General features: G+C 37.1%; 1 protein-coding gene across 4 annotated transcripts in view; it reads left to right on the top strand.

Annotated features, from left to right (window-relative positions):
• The window catches only part of NUF2 (NUF2 component of NDC80 kinetochore complex), a 34,714-nt gene extending 17,756 nt beyond the window's left edge, over positions 1-16,958 (top strand). For all 4 annotated transcript variants that reach the window (XM_036922862.2, XM_036922861.2, XM_057495005.1 and 1 more), the window contains 7 exons: positions 996-1,092; positions 2,358-2,420; positions 4,957-5,094; positions 7,059-7,199; positions 8,357-8,532; positions 9,452-9,587; positions 15,465-16,958. In XM_036922862.2, the coding sequence (XP_036778757.2) occupies positions 996-1,092; positions 2,358-2,420; positions 4,957-5,094; positions 7,059-7,199; positions 8,357-8,532; positions 9,452-9,587; positions 15,465-15,599 (886 nt within the window). In that variant the 3' untranslated portion in view covers positions 15,600-16,958. The remainder of the gene's footprint in view (positions 1-995; positions 1,093-2,357; positions 2,421-4,956; positions 5,095-7,058; positions 7,200-8,356; positions 8,533-9,451; positions 9,588-15,464) is intronic.
• The last annotated feature ends 2,127 nt before the right edge of the window (positions 16,959-19,085 follow it).

The following is a 19,085-nucleotide window of genomic DNA, read 5'->3' as shown; positions in this document are numbered from 1 at the left end:
GTTTTGTTTTAACTTATAGGTCAGGTAGGAAAAACAAATCATTCAAGAGTTATAATTTCTTGGCCTTATATACATTGATTTTAAACAAAAGGATTTTTTTATCCCTTCTAATTTGTTGACATCTCTGAGTTCATGAATTCCAGGTGAGAACTCTTCTAACCTGACCCGGTGTAACTGGCCTTTGCCGACAGCAGTAGGTGGCAAAGCCTGGGAGGAGGAGGCAGATACTAAAATTCAACATGGATACTAAATCTGTATTAGTGGATATTAAGATATAAAATTTAGCATAAACCAAGTCAAAAGATAAATGACAAACTGGAAAAGAATATTTGCAGCATATGCAGGAAAGCATTACCACCTACTGAAAAAGCCTGTGTAATATTCCTAATATATATGAAAGTCCTACAGACCAAGAGCGCAGACGGTCCTAGAAAAATGGGCAAAGGCTATAAACAGGATTTACAGAGGAATAAATGCAAGTATTTATAAATATGTAAAGATTGTTAGGCTCACTAGCAGTCAGGGAATGAAAATTAAAATAACAATTCTCTACCATGTTTTAAAAACTAAAATTGAGAGTGTTCACACGGCAGGTTTGAATGTGTGAGTGCTGTTGAGAAGAACTAGTAGAGCAAAAGAAAGGGGCGGTGCAGAGGAGGGAGATGCGAGGAGGTAAAGGAGTCAGAGCAGAGCGAGAAATCGCTGAATGGGAGAAGGGGCATCACGTTCGTTTCAGAAAAAGGGCTGTGTGTGCAGACGAGCCCGTCCGTGGCTCCAGCGGGGGGAGCCGGAGGAGCTCATCGGGTTGTCTTTTTTCCGTGTAGTAGAGGCCAGTCATGTTTTCAAATTGCTCTCACAGGGAAGGATGATAATTCAGAAATACAAAAGCACATTTTTATTTTCCATTTACGTTATTTGAAGGTAGAGACTTTGTTTTGGCCTTACAAAGTTAAGAGCTTGAAAGGTGTTACTTTCATCCGTTTCACCATGCTTAGTTCTGTTCCCGTTGAAGAGCAAGCAGAGTTCAAGCACCTTTCGGATGATATTCAGGAGCTGCAGCAATCGCTGAATCAAGAGTTTCGTCAAAAAACGGTACCTGTTGTGTTGACCTTAAAACAGTTATTTTACCAGCAAAAATGAGTTTATTTGGGAGTGGCAGAGAATTGCAGTTTGGGACAAGCAAGCTATGGCAAAAACCATAGGCTAGGCCAACAAAGGAGCAGAATGTTATTTTATGGAGCAGGAAGGTGGGAGGGGCTGTTCTGAGCAAAAGTCCTTTGGAGAAAAGCAGGAGTTCCAAGTGATGATGGCTTCTCTTTGGCTGAGTTGCAGGGGTGGCAGTTCTTTGTAGGAGATGCAATGTCCATCTTCTCCTGTTGGGGCCTGTAATTGAAGAGTCTTACCTGTTGATTGTGCGTTGGGGTCCTTAATTGGACATTGAGTGGGGTGGCGTGAGAGCTCCCCCTTCTGGCTTCCTGACTCCATTTTAGTGAGGTTCCCCTTTATTAAATTTCAGCGCTAGACACCTTAAAATTAAAACAACATTTTTTCGTGTAGATATGGAGGGGTAAGAGCACATGATGTTCAATTACTAAAGAAAGGATATGTTGCTGTGCCCATTTGTGCCATTTTTAATGGATATATACTCATGTCACCCATGTCAAACCATGACTGTTTATTTGTGTTATCAAAGTTATATGCTGTCTTGCTGACTGGAACATAGAGGGTTTTCCTGTGTCCAGTCCTGCTGCTCCAAAACCACACTGAGACATCCCGGACACTGCAGCAGACCTTTCCAGGAGATGCAGGGTGTCTTGTATTTTCAAGGGAAACAGCAGTATTCAGCGTCTGTCATACATGCTTGAAGTACTAGCTCAAGGTAGTTTACAGTAGTTTCAAATAACTCACATTTGCCCTCCTTTCATATCTTTGTGAAATGTGGGGTCTTGAAAAAGCAAGTATTTCGTCAAAATCATGATGGAACAGAAGATGAGAATGTTTGTGTCTGCTGTGGCATCAGGGTGTGTAACTTGTGCAGTGCCCAGCAGGAACACACATCCAATTTGGAAGTAGTTGTAGTTATTTAAGAATAAAACAAAAGTATTATTTTTTCTTTAAATTTGTAGGTATTGCTTTTTTCAGAGGGCTGCTGAGATGTTAGGACATAAATATTTGTGCAGGTATTTGGTTTAGATATTTGATAAAGGAACTGTTAGATATTTCCTTTGGCTTAGGGGCACCACAAACAAATTTGAGCGTACCTAGTCTAATCCATTTATTTTATGGGAAAGCATTAAGGGACTAAATTTAAATCTGTTTTGAATAATTATAAAACAGTTTGCTGTTTTTTTTTTAAGATAGTGCTGCAAGAGGGAAATTCTCAAAAGAAGTCTGATATTTCAGAGAAAACCAAACGTTTGGTAAGCATCTTATTTAACTAGCATTTAAGGTTTGACTGTTTTGTGGGTAGGAGTGTTATAACTGTTTGTGTTACTATAGTCAAATGTTTCTCCCTTTTCTTAAACTGAACTAATTTAACTTTCTTTTGTTTTAATATAATAGTTGACTGTTGTTTTAAAAAACATGGAAGCACAGAAATGCATGACAGAAATGAAAATCTTCTGAAAGCTCACCACACAATCTGATGTGTATCATAGATTATATTTCTTTATGTAAATAAACATTTATACATGATTCTGTGTAAGTGATATTGCACTCTACATGTCTCAAATCTGCTTTTCACTCAACAGTGTAGTGTAAATAGTTACCACATCAATATAGATCCTCATTATTTAATGGTGCATGTAGTCACTCACTGTGTGAACTGTAATGGGGATTCCTTTGCTGTCCTGTTGGTAGGTATTCACATTGTTTTGCTGTGAAAAGTAGCTTTTGTATGCTACACGCCTATACACATTCATAAATTTTTTCTGCCCCAGGCTGCTTTTTATCTTAGAATAAATTTCTAGATGTAGGACTTCTGGGTTAAAGGGCAGACGTTTAAAATTGACCCACCTTGCCAAACTGACTTCTAAAAAGATAATCAGTTTACATTCCTACTAATAGAATATAAGAGTATTTATACTTTTGCCAAAATTGGATGTTCTTAGATTGTTTTCTTTGTCACTCTTACAAGCAGAAAAAGCCCTCATTTGAATTTTGATTTTTTTGATTCTTAGTGATATTGACCATTTTATTCAATGATTTGTTGCAATTTCAAATTTTGTAAACATCTGTGTTTCTTGCTTATTTCATTTTTTTTTTTTAAGGAAACTCCATAAATTAAGGATATTAACTCTCTCTTTGTCTTTTTAAATTCATAATTTTTTCCTATTAGAAAGCTCAGGTTCTTATGTGATAAAATTGATAGAAATGATCTTTATGTATTTTGGCTTTAATTCTGTACATAAAAAAGCCTGTCCCATTTCTCATTTTTTAATCCCACATTTTCTCACTGTGCTTTTATGGTTTACCTATTATTTTAACATTTCTATTTTAGATGCATCAGAAATGTGCTTCGGTCAAATATGCCCTTTGTTTTTCTATCACTCTTTATTGGCAAATGCTTTCATCTGATTATTCATTTTATTATTCATTTCTTTCTATTCCATTTTAATTTAAATCTAAAAACAATCATTTTGTAATTATATGCTTTTTATAAAGGGAAAAAAGTGATGAAAATCAGTGTTATTTGTAAGGAAAATGATCTATTTTTGTAGAGCAATAAGGAATAGTGTGATGACTTGCTGAACTTTTAAGAATAAAATAACTGTAAAAAATATATTTTAAACATCGAGTTTTGGTCTCTGTTAGTGGGTCAAAATGCTTTTTTTTTAGTTAAAATTTAGCCCATTTATACTAAACATACACTAATACATTCCTGTTATAAAATGCCCAAATGACACATTATATGTCATACATATTATCAAATATATATGTATATGTGTGTATGTATATTATATGAGACATATGTGTGTGTGTATAAAAATAGAGACAGAGACAAACATGAAAAGCTTTTGGCACATTTTACCTAGAGGTTGCACCCTTCTAGCCCTTTTTCTGTAACATTGCATGCACATATGTAGAAGTACATTGTTATTTATTGGTATTTTGTTACTCTGTTTTCATAGAAATGGTTTGTTATATGTTGAGCTGTGAATTGATTCCTTCACTTAGTATTTCTTGGAAATCTTTCCATGTTAGTACATAGAGTCATAGAGTGTCCCCAAACAATGTAAACATAATTTAACTAATATTTGGGAAGGAAGTTCATATTAATATTTTCATTTTATATAATTTTAGACTTACAGAAAAGTTTTAAGAGAATTGTCAGATAGTCTTCACCTCAATTCCCCACATGGTTTGAAATACAGGAGAAATAAATTTGCTTTAATTCAGCAAGCACGTATTGAGCACCTTCTCAGTACTATTACTTTGTTTGGATTCTGGGAGAACAAAGATAGATTTTCACAACCCCAAGTTGCTCAGTCAATTCACAAACATATTAAATACATAGTTATAGTGTTGCATGTCCATTATGCTGTTTATAGAAGGAATCTAGAGGAAGTAGGAGCAGATTTCAAGGATTAGTAGAAACAGGCAGTGCAGAGGTGGGGAGATGATATTCAGGGGACCATATTAATCAAAGAGACATCACATATAATTGTTGAAACATAAGACCAGTATTACCAGAATGTAGGGAATAGCAGGCAACTGGCAGAATATGACACAGAAGGGGAGAGTCAGAGCGTGCACTGCAAGGCCTGGATGCCGTCCCTGGGGGCCTGACTTAGGTCTGTGGACAATGAGCGATAAAGCAGGGGAGTGATGTCATGTTTAATTTTACCCCCCACTACAACAAACTTGGACCCCATTTCTTTGTTCTTTTCCATTATTGTAGTGGTAAATGACCAATTTTTTAAATTATATCTATATATAAAATTTTTTTCTCAACAGAATGAACTAAAATTGTCAGTAGTTTCTTTGAAAGAAGTACAAGAGAATTTGAAAGCAAAAATTGTGGATTCTCCAGAGAAGTTTAAGAATTACAAAGAAAAAATGAAAAAAACAGTCCAGAAACTTAAGAATTCCAGGGTGAATTTTCTTTTTATTTTAATGCTTCTTTTTCTTTTTTGCAACTCTTGTTTAATCATGTGTTAATTTTCTCTTTGCCAGTTGATTTTTATTTCATTTCCGCTGAAGCTTTTTGCCTTTGTCTCTAGTTTGTAATCTCTAAAGTCAGTGTAAGGAAAAGGTGTATAATTCAAGACATTTGTTATTTATGCAACAGAGTTTTGAGATTACCCTTGGTGATCAAAACAGAAATACCTGTCCTTTTGAGACTTACTTACTTTATTACAAGGCAGAAAAGTTACTAGATAATTTTGTAATCAATTGTATAATTACAAATTATAGCATGTATAATGAAAAAGTAAGCCTTTGCATGTGTGGTGGGTAGGAAGTATATCAGAAATCTCTGTACCTTCTACTCAGTGTTGCTTTGAACTTAAACCTGCTCACAAAAAGAAAGTTTATTTTAAAAAGCATCAAATAAAGAAACAGGTATAGGTGCTTTGTAATCATGTAATGAGGGTAGCCCATTTAGTATTGTGGAAATCTGCGTTGGAGGTGGGGAGGGAGTAGAAATTTATGCTGGTATTTGAAGGATGAGTAAAGGTTAGCCTAGTAAGTTTGTATGTTGAAGAGTGTTTGACAAAGAGGGAACGGGATGTGTAAATTCTTAGAGGTAGTTGGGAGCAAGGTATGTTCAAAGAGCAAAGCTGATGCCTAAGAAGGAGAATGGCATGAGATGACGATAGAAAAATAAGCAACAGGCAGATTATTCAGGGTGCTGGATTTTACCTTAAGAGAAAGACACACCACTGATTAGTGTAAAAGGGGGATGGTGGAATATGTTATGATTTATGTTTGAAAAGATGGTAGGTTAGGGGAGATGGATGGAGGTGAGTTGGGACAACATTGGAAGTGAGTAGACAATTTGGCACGCTTTATGATGCCAGGTTTTTAAACTATCCATTAAAAAAGCATTTTTGGTTTATCTGAATTTGTTATTCAAGTCATTCCTGATAATTAAAAATTATCACACAGGAATAGACAGAGATTACCAGAGCAGAAGTGAGAGCCAGAAATAGATCTGGGTATTGATGAGGAAAGAATGGCTTATTTAATACACAGGTCTGGTTCAGTTGGCTATTCACTCACCTACAAGAAAAAGGTGTTGGGTCTACACTTGGCACTACTTACAAAATTAAATTTTGTATGGGTTAAAATGGATAATTTAAAATTTAAAAATTCCAGGGTGAATTTTTAAATTTCAGGGGAACATTTGTATAATCTTGAACTGGGATATATTTTAAAAATTACGATTGGAAGCCCAAAAGCTATAGAAAAGAAGAGCTATGGGGCATATTTATAGTGTATATGACCAGTAAAGGGATTATGTCTATGATATACAGAGATGCAAAGGGTATTTACCAGCTAATAAGAAAAAGACAAAAGAAAAATGAGCAATTATATGATTAAGCATTTCTCTGAAGACAAAATCCAACTGGTTAATAATATGGGAGGACAGACTGGCTGATGGAAAAGGAAAGAAGTCTATTGTTACAGCGGTTGTGGTAAATGTGTTCATTTTCTGATTTTAGAAGAGGAATTAATCCTTGTAAAAGAATTAGGTGTAGTATAATAGTTATTATACAAATGAATATGAAGATTATAGTTGGTAATACTATTGTCCAGGAGTAATTTGAATATTAGAAATGAACTCTGAAAATTATCATAAATAATGTTTGGAAGGTATTTCAATAACTGATTTAGTAAAATTGTGGCAGTTTTCCTTTGTTCAAGGGTATTTGGCAATTAAGAACCATAATTATATGCTTAAACACATCAGTAATAGTACTTTGTTACTGACCTAGAAATGTAATTGTTCTCTGCTCCTAAGCTTTTAGTACTAAGCATGAGAATTATTTAAGAGCAAACAAATAAAATTACTGCAGTTTCATAAAGGAATATCAGACTTGTTTTTTCTTTCAAAGCAAGAAGTGATGGAAAAGTATGAAGTCTATCGTGACTCAGTTGACTGCCTGCCTTCATGTCAGCTGGAGGTGCAGCTGTACCAAAAGAAAGTACAGGACCTTGCAGACAACAGGGAAAAATTAACCAGTATCTTAAAGGAGGTTTGTGTGATGTGGAATGTTTAAGTCTTTATTATGTAATAGTATACTATAGTTCCTTGGATTTGTTTTTACTTTTTGTTACTACTTAACCTAAAGAAAAGCGGGAACATTCTAGACTATGATAGATGTGGCAATGTATGCTGAGGAACAAAACACTTTTCTTTCTAAACATAGCAGTAGAAAGACCCATTTTAATCTTCAGATGAAATGAATAATAAATTAACAAACAGCATATTGCCATGTGTGTTTTGGAAAAAAGTAATGGAATTTTAAACTTTTTTTTAACAGAAATGATCTTCTAATCAGTAAGCATAAAGTCCTAACTTGCCTGACCCTTTACCTGTGATCTATGCAGAGGATTACAGTCTCCGACATTGTCCCTGCCCTGAAGGTGGAGAGAGCCAGTGCAATGTTACTGAAGTTTCCTGGGCTAGCGGCTTGAAAGTCCTTCTTTACTTCTTAACTCCACCACCCTAATCCACACTGTCCCCAGGATCACTAGCACTGGATTTGATAAAATACTTCTTTTTTGAGGGAAGTGGGGGTTAGAAGATAAGATTGCCTGAGATATTCTTTCCCAACCATATACTCTGGTCTGCTGTCAAGAGTCAGCAAGAAAGATTAGATCCACTGCTTTTAATTGTTCCTAGGTCCACCCTTTTCTCCTTATTCCTCCGACCTTAGTTCAGACCCTAGCTCCTGCAGTTTAGCCTCTTGGCTAATCTTACAGTATATACCTCTGTTCCAATTTTGATGATAAAATGACATGAAAGCACCCCTCTAGGTGTCATGTTCTTTCTAAGTCCCTACTGCCTTCCAGCTGTCTGCTTTATTCAGTCTGCATTCTTTTTGTGCATTTTTAGAACTTTTATATTGAAATGTAGTTGATATAAAGATTATGTTGGTTTCAGGTGTACAACATAGTGATTTGACAATTACATACATTATGAAATGTTCACCATGATAAATGTAGTTACCGTCTGTCAGCATGCGATGCTGTTACAGTATCATTGGCTATATTCCTTTGCTGTGTTCTTCTATTGGGCTTTTGGGTTAAGGAGTTTTGCACTTTAAAATTGTATTTTATTTTACTTTATCCTAGGAAGTAGTTCATTCCTAATTGGTTGTATTGTGTTTAAATACTTCTCGTAAAATAGAGCCTGAACTTGGAGGACCAAATTGAGAGTGACGAGTCAGAATTGAAGAAACTGAAGACTGAAGAAAGTTCGTTCAAAAGACTGATGGTTGTGAAGAAGGAAAAACTTGCCGCAACACAATTCAAAATAAATAAGAAGCATGAGGATGTCAAGCAGTACAAACGCACAGTGATCGAGTAGGAAGCTGTGTTCGGTTTAATGTATCCCACACAAACTCAGAGAAGCTAGTCCATTTTTTCCCTAAGATTCCAAACTGTAATTTCAAAAAGGCATTCCACCTTTAGGTGTCTAAAACAGACAAGTTATTTATGAATCTTGCAATGCTGTGTCTAGATTTAGAGATAGATGTTTCAGGTACTAGTTTTTTCTTCTCTAGATACTGCAGTTCCACTTCCTTTGCATGATTCTGGAAGAGGGTTCTGGTGCTGCCTCTGAGTTGCCTGCACTCTGAGACAGTGGTCTGGGTTGCACTGGGGCGAATCACCTGGCCCATCTCATGGTCCAAGTGCTCTGTAACATTGTGGCATCCATGTTTTGAGAAAAAAATCTTTCTTTTTATTCAGGTGAGAGTGTTTGCTAGGTGTTCTGTTGGGCATTTCATTGATGTGGCACTTCTTCTCATCAGGTCTGAGAATGTGGTTTTAGAATAAGTACTTCAGGTAGTGTATGATGTCTTGAATTCAGTCTCTAACAGAGTATTAGGGATCCTCTGAGGATTTCCTTTGCTCTTCATAATGCAGATGAAGAAAAAGGGCAGAACCTGCGGATATTAGATTTGCTGCCAAACTGCCTTGCAGAGCAGTTGTACTGATTCACGTTCCCACCGGGTAGTCCATGAGTGAGCACAACTGGAGAAATGTAACTTAGAATCTTCATTTTAAATAGCAGGTTTGGGATGGGAGAGCCCGCCATATGCCGTGGCACGAGCACAGCACCACGCTGGGCTTTCCTCTGTTTGCTTTTATATCTTGAGAGGAGTTTTAGGTTTGTTACACAAATACCCGGGATCACTTTGGAATCAAAGTTAGAGTTAAATGTTTGCCTTTTTATGTGTTTGGGAGGAATTATGATTTAGCCATCTCTATGTTCCTTTAGAGACTGCAATAAAGTTCAAGAAAAAAGAGGTGCTGTCTATGAACGAGTAACCACAATTAATCAAGAAATCCAAAAAATTAAGTTTGGAATTCAGCAACTAAAAGATGCCACTGAAAGGGAGAAACTGAAGTCCCAGGTGAGTCTGTTCATTAGAAATTCATTGCAGATATGCCTGCCTGGGTGAGGTGTCAGATGGGTTGCCCTCATTTTGAAGATTTTGTCCGTTCTCTGGAGTGGAGACTGACCTCAGTTCCTTGGCTTTTATTTCCACTTTTGCACCGTTTCCGTTACCCTTGTAATTGTGCAGGTTTGTCTTCTTTGTACCTTTTTTCTTACCTGCCTTTTTCCCCTGACCACATGTAACAAAATATCATGCTTTGCAGTGAGAGTGAGTGCTCGATAAAGATGCTGATTTTTTTGATAAAAGGAACCTGGGAAAGTGATTTTAAGTAATCTCCTCTAAAAAGTTCCTGCATTTCTTTTTCTAATAAAAGGTTCTTGAAAAAGTATTTCTTAATCATCAGTATTAAATGTGTTTGAGTTGTTACCTGAAACAAATAGCTCAGTTGGTCCCTGTGTGTTAGGAGACTTTTAATATCTTTATTCTAATTACCTGAAATTATTTATTCTTGTTTGAGTGTATTTATTTTATCGTTTCATAAATAGTTCTAAGTTTAATGAGGTCAGACATCTTGTCATCTGCGTTTTTATTTTCCATACTGTCAGTATAGTGCCAAGCATAAATTGTTTACCTATTTCTGACCTTTTCTTTATTGTTTGTGTCTCAAAGTAGTAGTCTATTCCTGGTACATTTGTTACATCTCATTCTCTCCTTAATTTTTGGAGTTTGACCTATGTCCTCAGGAGTGTTCCAAACTACTCTACTAGAAGTCACTAAAAATAGCCCTCTGGTATGTAAAATTCCTTGGCCTCTTCTTTTTTCCCCTCATTCTTCTTCACCCTGTCTGTCCTGACACCTTCCATCAAGGTTACCTAAACCCCTGATACCTGAAAAATACTTAAGAACTTGCTGTCACTGTCTTCTGCCATCCACATCCCATCTGCAAGGATTCCTGATGCTAAAGGAGCCATGGCAGACAATCCCCTCGCCTGTTCCTGGGGCCCTCATCTCCCCGGAAGCCTGGATTGTTAGCACAGCTTGTCAGTGTATATGTACATCCTGAGGATTGCCTCAAGGCTGCTTTAAAAGGAAAGAAAGAAAAAGTGGCTTATGCTTTCCCTTCCATGGTCTACCAAGTACACTGTCCTGATGTTTTTCTTTTCTTGCTGTTCTTTTTCCTGCCTCTTAACGGGTAGTCACAAAGGCCCAGTCCTTGCTCCTCTGTTTATCTGTAGAATGGGGTGAGAAAGACCTTAGGAAGGTCTGTGATCCTATTTTTTAACCAAATCAAGTGAACAGATACTTATTTGTTATCAGATGGCCCAGTACAGTTGATGAACCAGTTACTAATGTAAGCACTCCTTGTCCATCAGTCATAGAAGGTGCACTGTATTACTGCTAATTTTTGTGCATGTATATCTCATGAGTAACATTTTAAGTTCTCAATAATAACAATCATGTATTTTTTTACCTCAATATGTCATATCAACCATGCCCAGAATAGTGCCATATATGTGGTATGCTTTTCATAAATATTTGTACAATTGTAGGGTTATCTAACATGGTGTTTCTTAAAATTGACTGTATAGCAGAATTCAACAAAGAATTGAAAAGTGAACAAACCCCCACCCAAATATATTGAGTTCAGATCGCCAGCAGTGGGGCTCATGAACCTGGGTTTTTTAACACAGCTTTTGAGAGCTGCTGGTATATTCTGTTTCATTGTTTTCAACATTATAGAGCGATAACTACCCCAGCTGTTCTACTAGGACAGCTTTAGTTGCTAAGATGTCATTTCTTATTTTGAGTTCAAAATACTCATTTCTCTACTCTAGTGAACTAAGATATCTTCTCTCTGGAGCAAATCTATACCCTCCGGTACTTAATGACACTTTAGACATCTGAGGGTAATCATCATGGATTCTTTCAGCCTTCTCATCCGGGTTAATTAGCCCCAGTTTTCCAGCCATATGTATATATAGCTCAATTTTCAGTCTTTACTATCCTGTACTGTCTCTTTCTTGTCATTATTCTGTTCAAAGTGTAGAGCCCAGTACTAAACGCAGTCTTTCAGATAATGGTGTGACCGGCCCCAGAGGACAATGCTTCTGTTAATGAAGCATACTATTAGGTTGGACTTTTAGCAGCGATACTGTGCTTGACTCATGTTAAGCTTGTGATCAATTATAAGACCCGTATCTTTTTCACATGCAATTTTGCCAAGCTAAAAAATTTTTTCATCAATTATACTTCAAAAACTTTTTTTCCATCATGCTTTAATGCAACCATTATTTGAACCTTTAAATCAGGATTTTACTATTATTTCTTTTAGGTCTCATCTTATTTCAACGTAGATTTCAAAATAGCAAGGTCAAGTGTAAAATATGTATCGTTCACATTGACTATTTCTCATGGCGCAGTGTCACTTGCAAACTTGATCGGCAGGCCCTTTTCCCCGAGATAAAAATGTTGAGTAGAGTTGGGCCCTTTGCTCCATCTCTTCCTTCGGAGAGGCACAGAACTTTTGATCAAAACTTTGGATACAGTTGTTCAACTTGCGCAGTTCTGACCTCTACGCAGTCTACACTGTGGTGTCCACGTGTCCCACAACAGCATGGAAGAGTCGCTGGGTCCTGCTGCGAATCAAGGTGCATTTGGCCAAAGGACTCTCTCCTCAGCGTACCTCATGGTCGTCCTCCGTGAAAAGGGGAGTAGCACGTGTCAGCGCTGACACACGTGCTCTGTGCGATTGTTTGGGTCCTGTGATCATCGTATCCCTTTTTCATTAGATATTCTGTCCCACAGATACTTCATTTCCTCTAGTTTCAGTTAACACCTTTATTCAGATGACTTGCAAAAATCTGTATTTCCTGTTCTGTCCACTCGCCTCAAGTCCACTCTTTTTGAACTGCGTGCCGGCTGTTTTCAGTGGGCCGGCTTAGCACAACAAGAGTAGCGTTGATACATGACAGCCAGCATCTCCCCGCGTTTCCTCTTCTTCCCCTTCTCTCTCCTTCCCCCTCTGTCTCTCTTTCTCTTTTTCTCTTTCTTTATGTTCTTTAAAGGCATCATCATTTCCTGTCACAAAGAATTGAAATTTTAGACTTTAGACCATTCTGATATCCAGGCAATCACCATATTAATGTTACAGTTTTTTAAAACTCACTGATACTGTTCATAACAAACCCTTTCCATTCATGTTTCTATCACATAATTTTATAATACTCATGGATTTCAGCAAAATTTGTTAAATTTCTTCCTTAAGATTCTCTGTATAAAATCTGCCCTGAATATTAAGTACTGCCAAATTCATTGTGCTAAAAATATCACTGCTGTTCTGCTTTAAGGTCCCTGTTTTCTTGTAGTTTATTCATTCAGTCAGTCATTCAACAAATGGCTCATGCACCTGCAAGGTACCAGGCATTACACTTGACTGGGGAATAAGTTGTGAACCAGGAGGGTGTGATCCCTGACTTCTAGGACTTGTAAGGTTTGGTATCTAAGTTAATCATTTGCATTTAAGGTTTACTAGAATATTTTCCATATAATTTTCACTGACTTCTTTCATATATCTTTCATTTCTCTCCTCTCAATTACTATAGCTCTTTAAGTCTATTACATATAATTTCGATCTGTGCTCTCTAGTGTGGAAGCCACTAACAACATGTAGCTATTTACATTTAAATTTAAATTAATTACAGTGAAATGAAATAAAAAATTTAGTTCCTCATATGTACTTGCCATATTTCAAGTACTCAGTGTCCCGTCTGGTCTGGATTATATGTTTCTTGAGGATAAAGAGCATAGTTGCATCTCCCAATGGACTAATGTGCTATCTATAGTAGTTCTTGGGGAGGTGCTCAGTAATGTATTTTGTTAATGAACTAATACCCAATTGTTGGGTAAATGGCTATGAAACTCCATGGATGTTATATAATCTTAGATTTCTCTGATTTAAAAGGATAATTACCTAGCCCAGTGCTATCCAGTAGAACTTTTTGAATTAATGGGAATGCTCATCTGTACCTTTCAGTACAGTAGCCATTAGGTACCTAAGGCTGTTGGGTACTTGAAGGGTGGCTAATGCACCTGAGAAACATGTAGTTATTTAGATGCCAATTTAAACAGCCACATGTATCTAGTGGTTACTCTGTGTTTGACACCATAGAGCTAGATTTTGAGTTTAAGAATACTTAGCTTCCGTGAGAACATCACAGTAAGGCATACTTATTATGTGGATCGTATGCGCATTAATCGTGTAAAGTTCCTCTTGCATACAGAATTTAATTGGAAACTAAAATAGGGAGCATCTGTGAGGGCTGTGATCTGTTGTGATTAATGTCCTGTAATGGTTGGCTCAGAACTTCAAGTGTTTGCTTCTGTTGATGTGTGCTGGAATTGGGCTTTAATGTTCCACTCATTTATTGTGACTCCAGCTGCAGGGCTGGTTCCTCCTAGAGAGGGTATTTGTTCTCAAGAGAAACCGGATTCTTTGAGAGTATTGAAATGGTCCGTTCAGATGTACAGATTGTATATCTTTATTTAGCTGTACTGAGTTTTAATGGCTTCTTATGAGTAATATCTTACTACCAAATTTATTCAGCTTTTTTTTTTATTATGAACAAATAGATAGTCCTATGGAACTAGGAAGTTAATTGTGATTATATGTGATTTTTTAAAAATGGTGTTGCACAGGTAGCAATTAATTCACCTTGTTTTTCCTATAAAGATTAAGAAATAAAGCTTTCAAAATTTTTTGATTTGTTTTCTTAATGATTTGTATTCCATCATAGTTGTAGTGATCTGATGCCTGATTAGGTCTTAGAAATCTAAATACACTCTTTAATTTTTGCATTAAGATTTAATAACTATCTATGTTTGGATTTTTGGAAAGTGTTTAGCCTTTAGCAACTATTTAAATGCATTTAATCTAGAGCAATAATTCTCAACTTGCATAGGTAACAGAATTTTGGAAATGGTGTTCTTTTTTGGAATACCATGAATTGTACCATATTAAATTATAATTACATAATTTGTTCAAAGTCAGTATGTACACAAAATTTAAACTGAGATAAACAGTAGCCAGACTATAAGTGTAAGAAAAATCGAATAGCTGGGACACTTAAAATTGAGAACATTATACCCTTGTCCTGCTTTTTTCCTCCCATTGGAAGAAGACTGCTGTTTTATTTCAGTGGGAAAACATTTAACAGCATTTCAAAAAACCACTTTTTTATATCAGTGCTTGGGAATTGTTCTGTTCAAGAAAAAGAATAACAAAGAGAATCCAAATTACATTTGATAAGTATGAGATACAAGAAAATGTATGCAGGCTAACTGGTTTCTTTTATCATTTTATTTAATATGTAAAAATTATTCTTCATTTTTTTCTTAATTTTTAGCACATTCATATAGGCTTATATGGATACTCACTATTGCTTATAGTAGAACTGCCAGATCAGTTTATTAAAACTAGTGTATTTTCCGTCCTATGGGTAACTTCTTAAATGTGTTTAGATGTCTTGTAAATGATGATCAGGGTCAGATGTAGGGGTTATAGCGGTTTATAGTAATCTAGGTATTTGCCTGGTAAATATGAGAAGATCCAAAATAAACATTTTTCCTTGATAATTAGAAATACATCCTTAATGTCTTGAATCCAGGCTGTTGCTACATGCCTCTGCTTTGTTTTAAGTAGCAGACTTCTTGTGTCTACAGTTTGCAGAATGAATTTTTAATAAGAGTGAGCACATATGTGTGTGGGCATGCACATAAGATAGTTTATGCTTTAAAATATTATTAATATGGACGAGACTGTTGGAATTCTTGTTAACTCATTTTTAGTTTTGGTTGTTGCATAGAATACTTAACTCTGTTTCATTTTCCACTTAGGAAATATTTCTAAATTTGAAAGCTGCTTTGGAGAAATACCATGAAGGCATTGAAAAGGCAGCGGAAGACTGTTCTGCTAAAATAGAAGAGAAAACAGCTGAACTGAAGAAGATGTTGTTCAGAATGTCAACCTGATAGCAAAATTACGTCTTTTTGTAAATAGCTTGCCATCTTTTAATTTTGTGCTTGGAAGGCGAGTAATTAAACTGAGGTTAATGGACATATCAGAAGTACCAAATAATGTTGGTCCATTTTATATACTTCCCATAGGTTATTTCTTGTAACATAATGCATTTCATACAGAATTTTATTAGCTTATAATTAAAATAGCTTGTGCGCTCTTCATGTTTCAGCTCTGTCCCTCGTAAGTAGTGGATGGACTAAAACAAAGAGTAGCATTTGAAATACATGATTTTTCCTGTTTCCATGGCCACTGTTGCTTTGTTTGTCGGTGTGCAGGACAGTACAGCGCAGCTCTACAGAGCCCTGAGCGCACTGAGCACTGGCTTGGGATCTCATTGGATCCTCGCTCAGGCAACTCTAGGTTCAATATGTTTATTACCATTTTATAGGTGAAGGAATGATGAAGGTCCTGAAGGATCAAATAGCTGAGCCAAGATTGGAGCCATGTTCTGCGTGATGCTGGTGTGAAACGTTCCTGTCGTGCCACACTTTCCACTGTATTATTTCAAAGAGAAAGTTTGAGTGTGGCAGTCTAGTTCTTCAGTGATGCCATGGCATTTGTATGAGGAAAATGAGGTAAAATGCACAAAGTGCTTAGAAAAGTGCCATGGTAGACACTCAATACATACATGGAAGTTCCAGATATGTTTTATTTGTCAGAGATAGTAAAGTATTACTGGAAGAAGAGACCAGGATTTCAGAGAGGAAAGAACATCTGGAGAGGACGTGATCGCCGACGACCTGTGAGCTGGGCCTCAGCCCCGGGAGGCTCCTCACCCCTCCCCTGACCTTGGAGTGTGGGTACTGTCTGCCTTCCCCACTCCTAGGGGCTGCCCTAAGGACACAGCCTGGAGACAGTATGGCGGTGTCAAGGCCATCTGGACTGTGTGCGTGACCGAACTCAGTTAAGGCCTCCATATAAGCTTAAAATTTGGCAGGTGCTTGTGGAGATCTATTCATCTTGCGGCCACCCAAGGCAAGCCTTGTATGTAAGTTCCCTTGCTTATTAAAAGTGCCCTTAGCAACCTGGGCTGGCCTGCCTCTTTCCTCAGTCTTTCCTGGCCCTAAGGGGCAGGTTTCAGATCATACCTAGGAAGCTTCCAAAGAGCTTGTGAGCCAACATCCTGGAAGGGCAGGAGTGGAAAAATCCTTGTGTCCAGCAAGAAATCGGGTATGAGATGGAGCTGTTTCCTTTCTGGTCAGAATTTTGGTCAGAATTTTAATGCCTAGAAAGATCTGTTGAATCCCTGGAAAGGTCTGGGTAACTGGTGTAAACATGACCACACTTACATTAAAAAATATTTAACCTCTCGATGTATGTCTACCTTTAGCTTCTGTTCTTTTTTCATAGCCAAATTTCTAGAAAACCTAATCTATACTTGTGAATCTACTTAATTTCCTGCCCATTCTACCCATACTGATTCTGTGCCCTTTCTAAATCAGCAGGGCATTGCTAATAGTGAAACTTCCCAGACACTTTTTAAGTTTTCCTACTTACTTTTTTCTTTGTCTCAGTAACACCAGTCTCTTGGTCCTCATAATTCCCTGTCTGTTCTTTTTAAATGTTTTCCCATAAGGACCTTATTCTCTGTTCACCTCTGAAGTGTGTGTTCTCGGGGCCTCTGCCTCTGGCCGTCCTCAACCTCTGTGTGCCTCGAAAAACCTTTATCTACCTATGGTTTCAGTTGTGAATTAAACATCCACGCAACTTTGACTACTGTGTTATGTACCTCTTTTTACATTTGTCATATTTCTCCTGAATTTCAGACTTGCACATCCAATAGCCAGTAGATGTTTTTAACCTTTTGGCATTCTGGTGAAAGTTACCAGACCCTTTCAGAATGAAATAAAAAACAGGATTGTAAGGGAAACCAATTCAAATAGATTCAAACACAATCATCAAAATGCTTAAAAACATAGGCTAAATAGTATCACTAACTAACTATACTCTGCCCGGGTTAGTTCATGCTACATTCCTTTCAATGATACATCTTTGTGAAGCTGGGATTTTGGCATTTGCTGTGGTAATAGGCAAGTATCCCATGAAAATCACGAATTAAGGTATGAGGTTGGTAATGTCCAGTCTGATTCCAAGGATTGGGAATTTCTGCAGTGCCCAGTTGATACACAATCCAATTAATTGGTTATTTAAGAGTAGAATAAAAATATTTAAGTTGTTTGAACTTAACTGCTTAGTAATAGAACTAAGGGATTTGTTTTTTGTGTTGTGTTTCTTGTTTTTAGCCAGGCACCACAGTCAAAGAGTTTCTGATACGCTAAGGGCTTTGTGTCCTGAGAAAGCCTTGGGGCCTGTCACAGGATAAGGTAAATTTGCCCGAGATTCAAGACCCTTCTTAATCTGGACTCCCTGGCCTTTTCTCCTGTCACTTCTCAGTCAAACTTTATCCTCAAGCAACACTGAACTGTTTTGGTTTCCGTAGCAGCTCCCACCTCCAGGTGTTACCACACGTTTCTCCTCTTAGTGTATGTATTCCCTTTGCAGGTTCCCCTGAAACATACTTACTTTTCAGGTCTCAGTCTAAACTACAGTTGCAACACCTTTTTAAACTGTCAAGTTTTCCTTTGTTTTCTGTTATTATTTTCATTGTAGTTTTACTATAATTTGTGGTGTCTTGTAATGTTTTGCACACCTTCCACTCTGCTAGACTGAATGGTTCTTGAGGCCAGTGACAGTTTCCCCCCTAGTTATTTCTAGGATAGCGTGGTACCAGGCATCTTAACGATGTTTACTTAAGGAAAAACCAGCTTTCTCTCCTGTGACCAAATAATACTTTCGTTGAGGCCGGGTTTATCTTTTTTTTTTTTTTTTTTACACATCAAGAAAAGTGAGATTATATAGCAGCACATACATCAGAGTTCTTACAATTCTTCATGCCCTTAACTAACTCCTAGGAATTTATTTATTTATTTATTTTTATTTTTTTTTAAATTTATTTTGGTATCATTAATCTACAGTTACATGAAGGACATTATGTTTACTAGGCTCCCCCCTTCACCAAGTCCCCCCCACATCCCCATTCACAGTCACTGTCCATCAACATAGTAAGATGCTGTAGAATCACTACTTGTCTTCTCTGTGTTGCACAGCCCTCCCCGTGCCCCCCAACACTATACATGCTAATCATAATGCCCCCTTTCTTTTCTTCCTGCCCTTATTCATCCCTTCCCACCCGTCCTCCCCAGTTCCTTTCCCTTTGGTAACTATTAGTCCATTCTTGGGTTCTGTGCTTCTGCTGCTGTTTTGTTCCTTCAGTTTTCTTTTGTTCTTATACTCCACAGATGAGTGAGATCATTTGGTACTTGTCTTTCTCCACCTGGTGAGGCCGGGTTTATCTTAACCCAGCAAGAAACACTTACCCTTTATGCAGTCTTTTCATAACAAATATCACCGCATGTTCCAGTAGTTTGATATCTTCA

This window comes from Manis pentadactyla, chromosome 19 (assembly GCF_030020395.1).
Source record: "Manis pentadactyla isolate mManPen7 chromosome 19, mManPen7.hap1, whole genome shotgun sequence".
In the NCBI taxonomy this organism is placed as follows: Eukaryota; Metazoa; Chordata; class Mammalia; order Pholidota; family Manidae; genus Manis; species Manis pentadactyla.
This window is presented reverse-complemented; position numbering and strand designations above follow the sequence as displayed.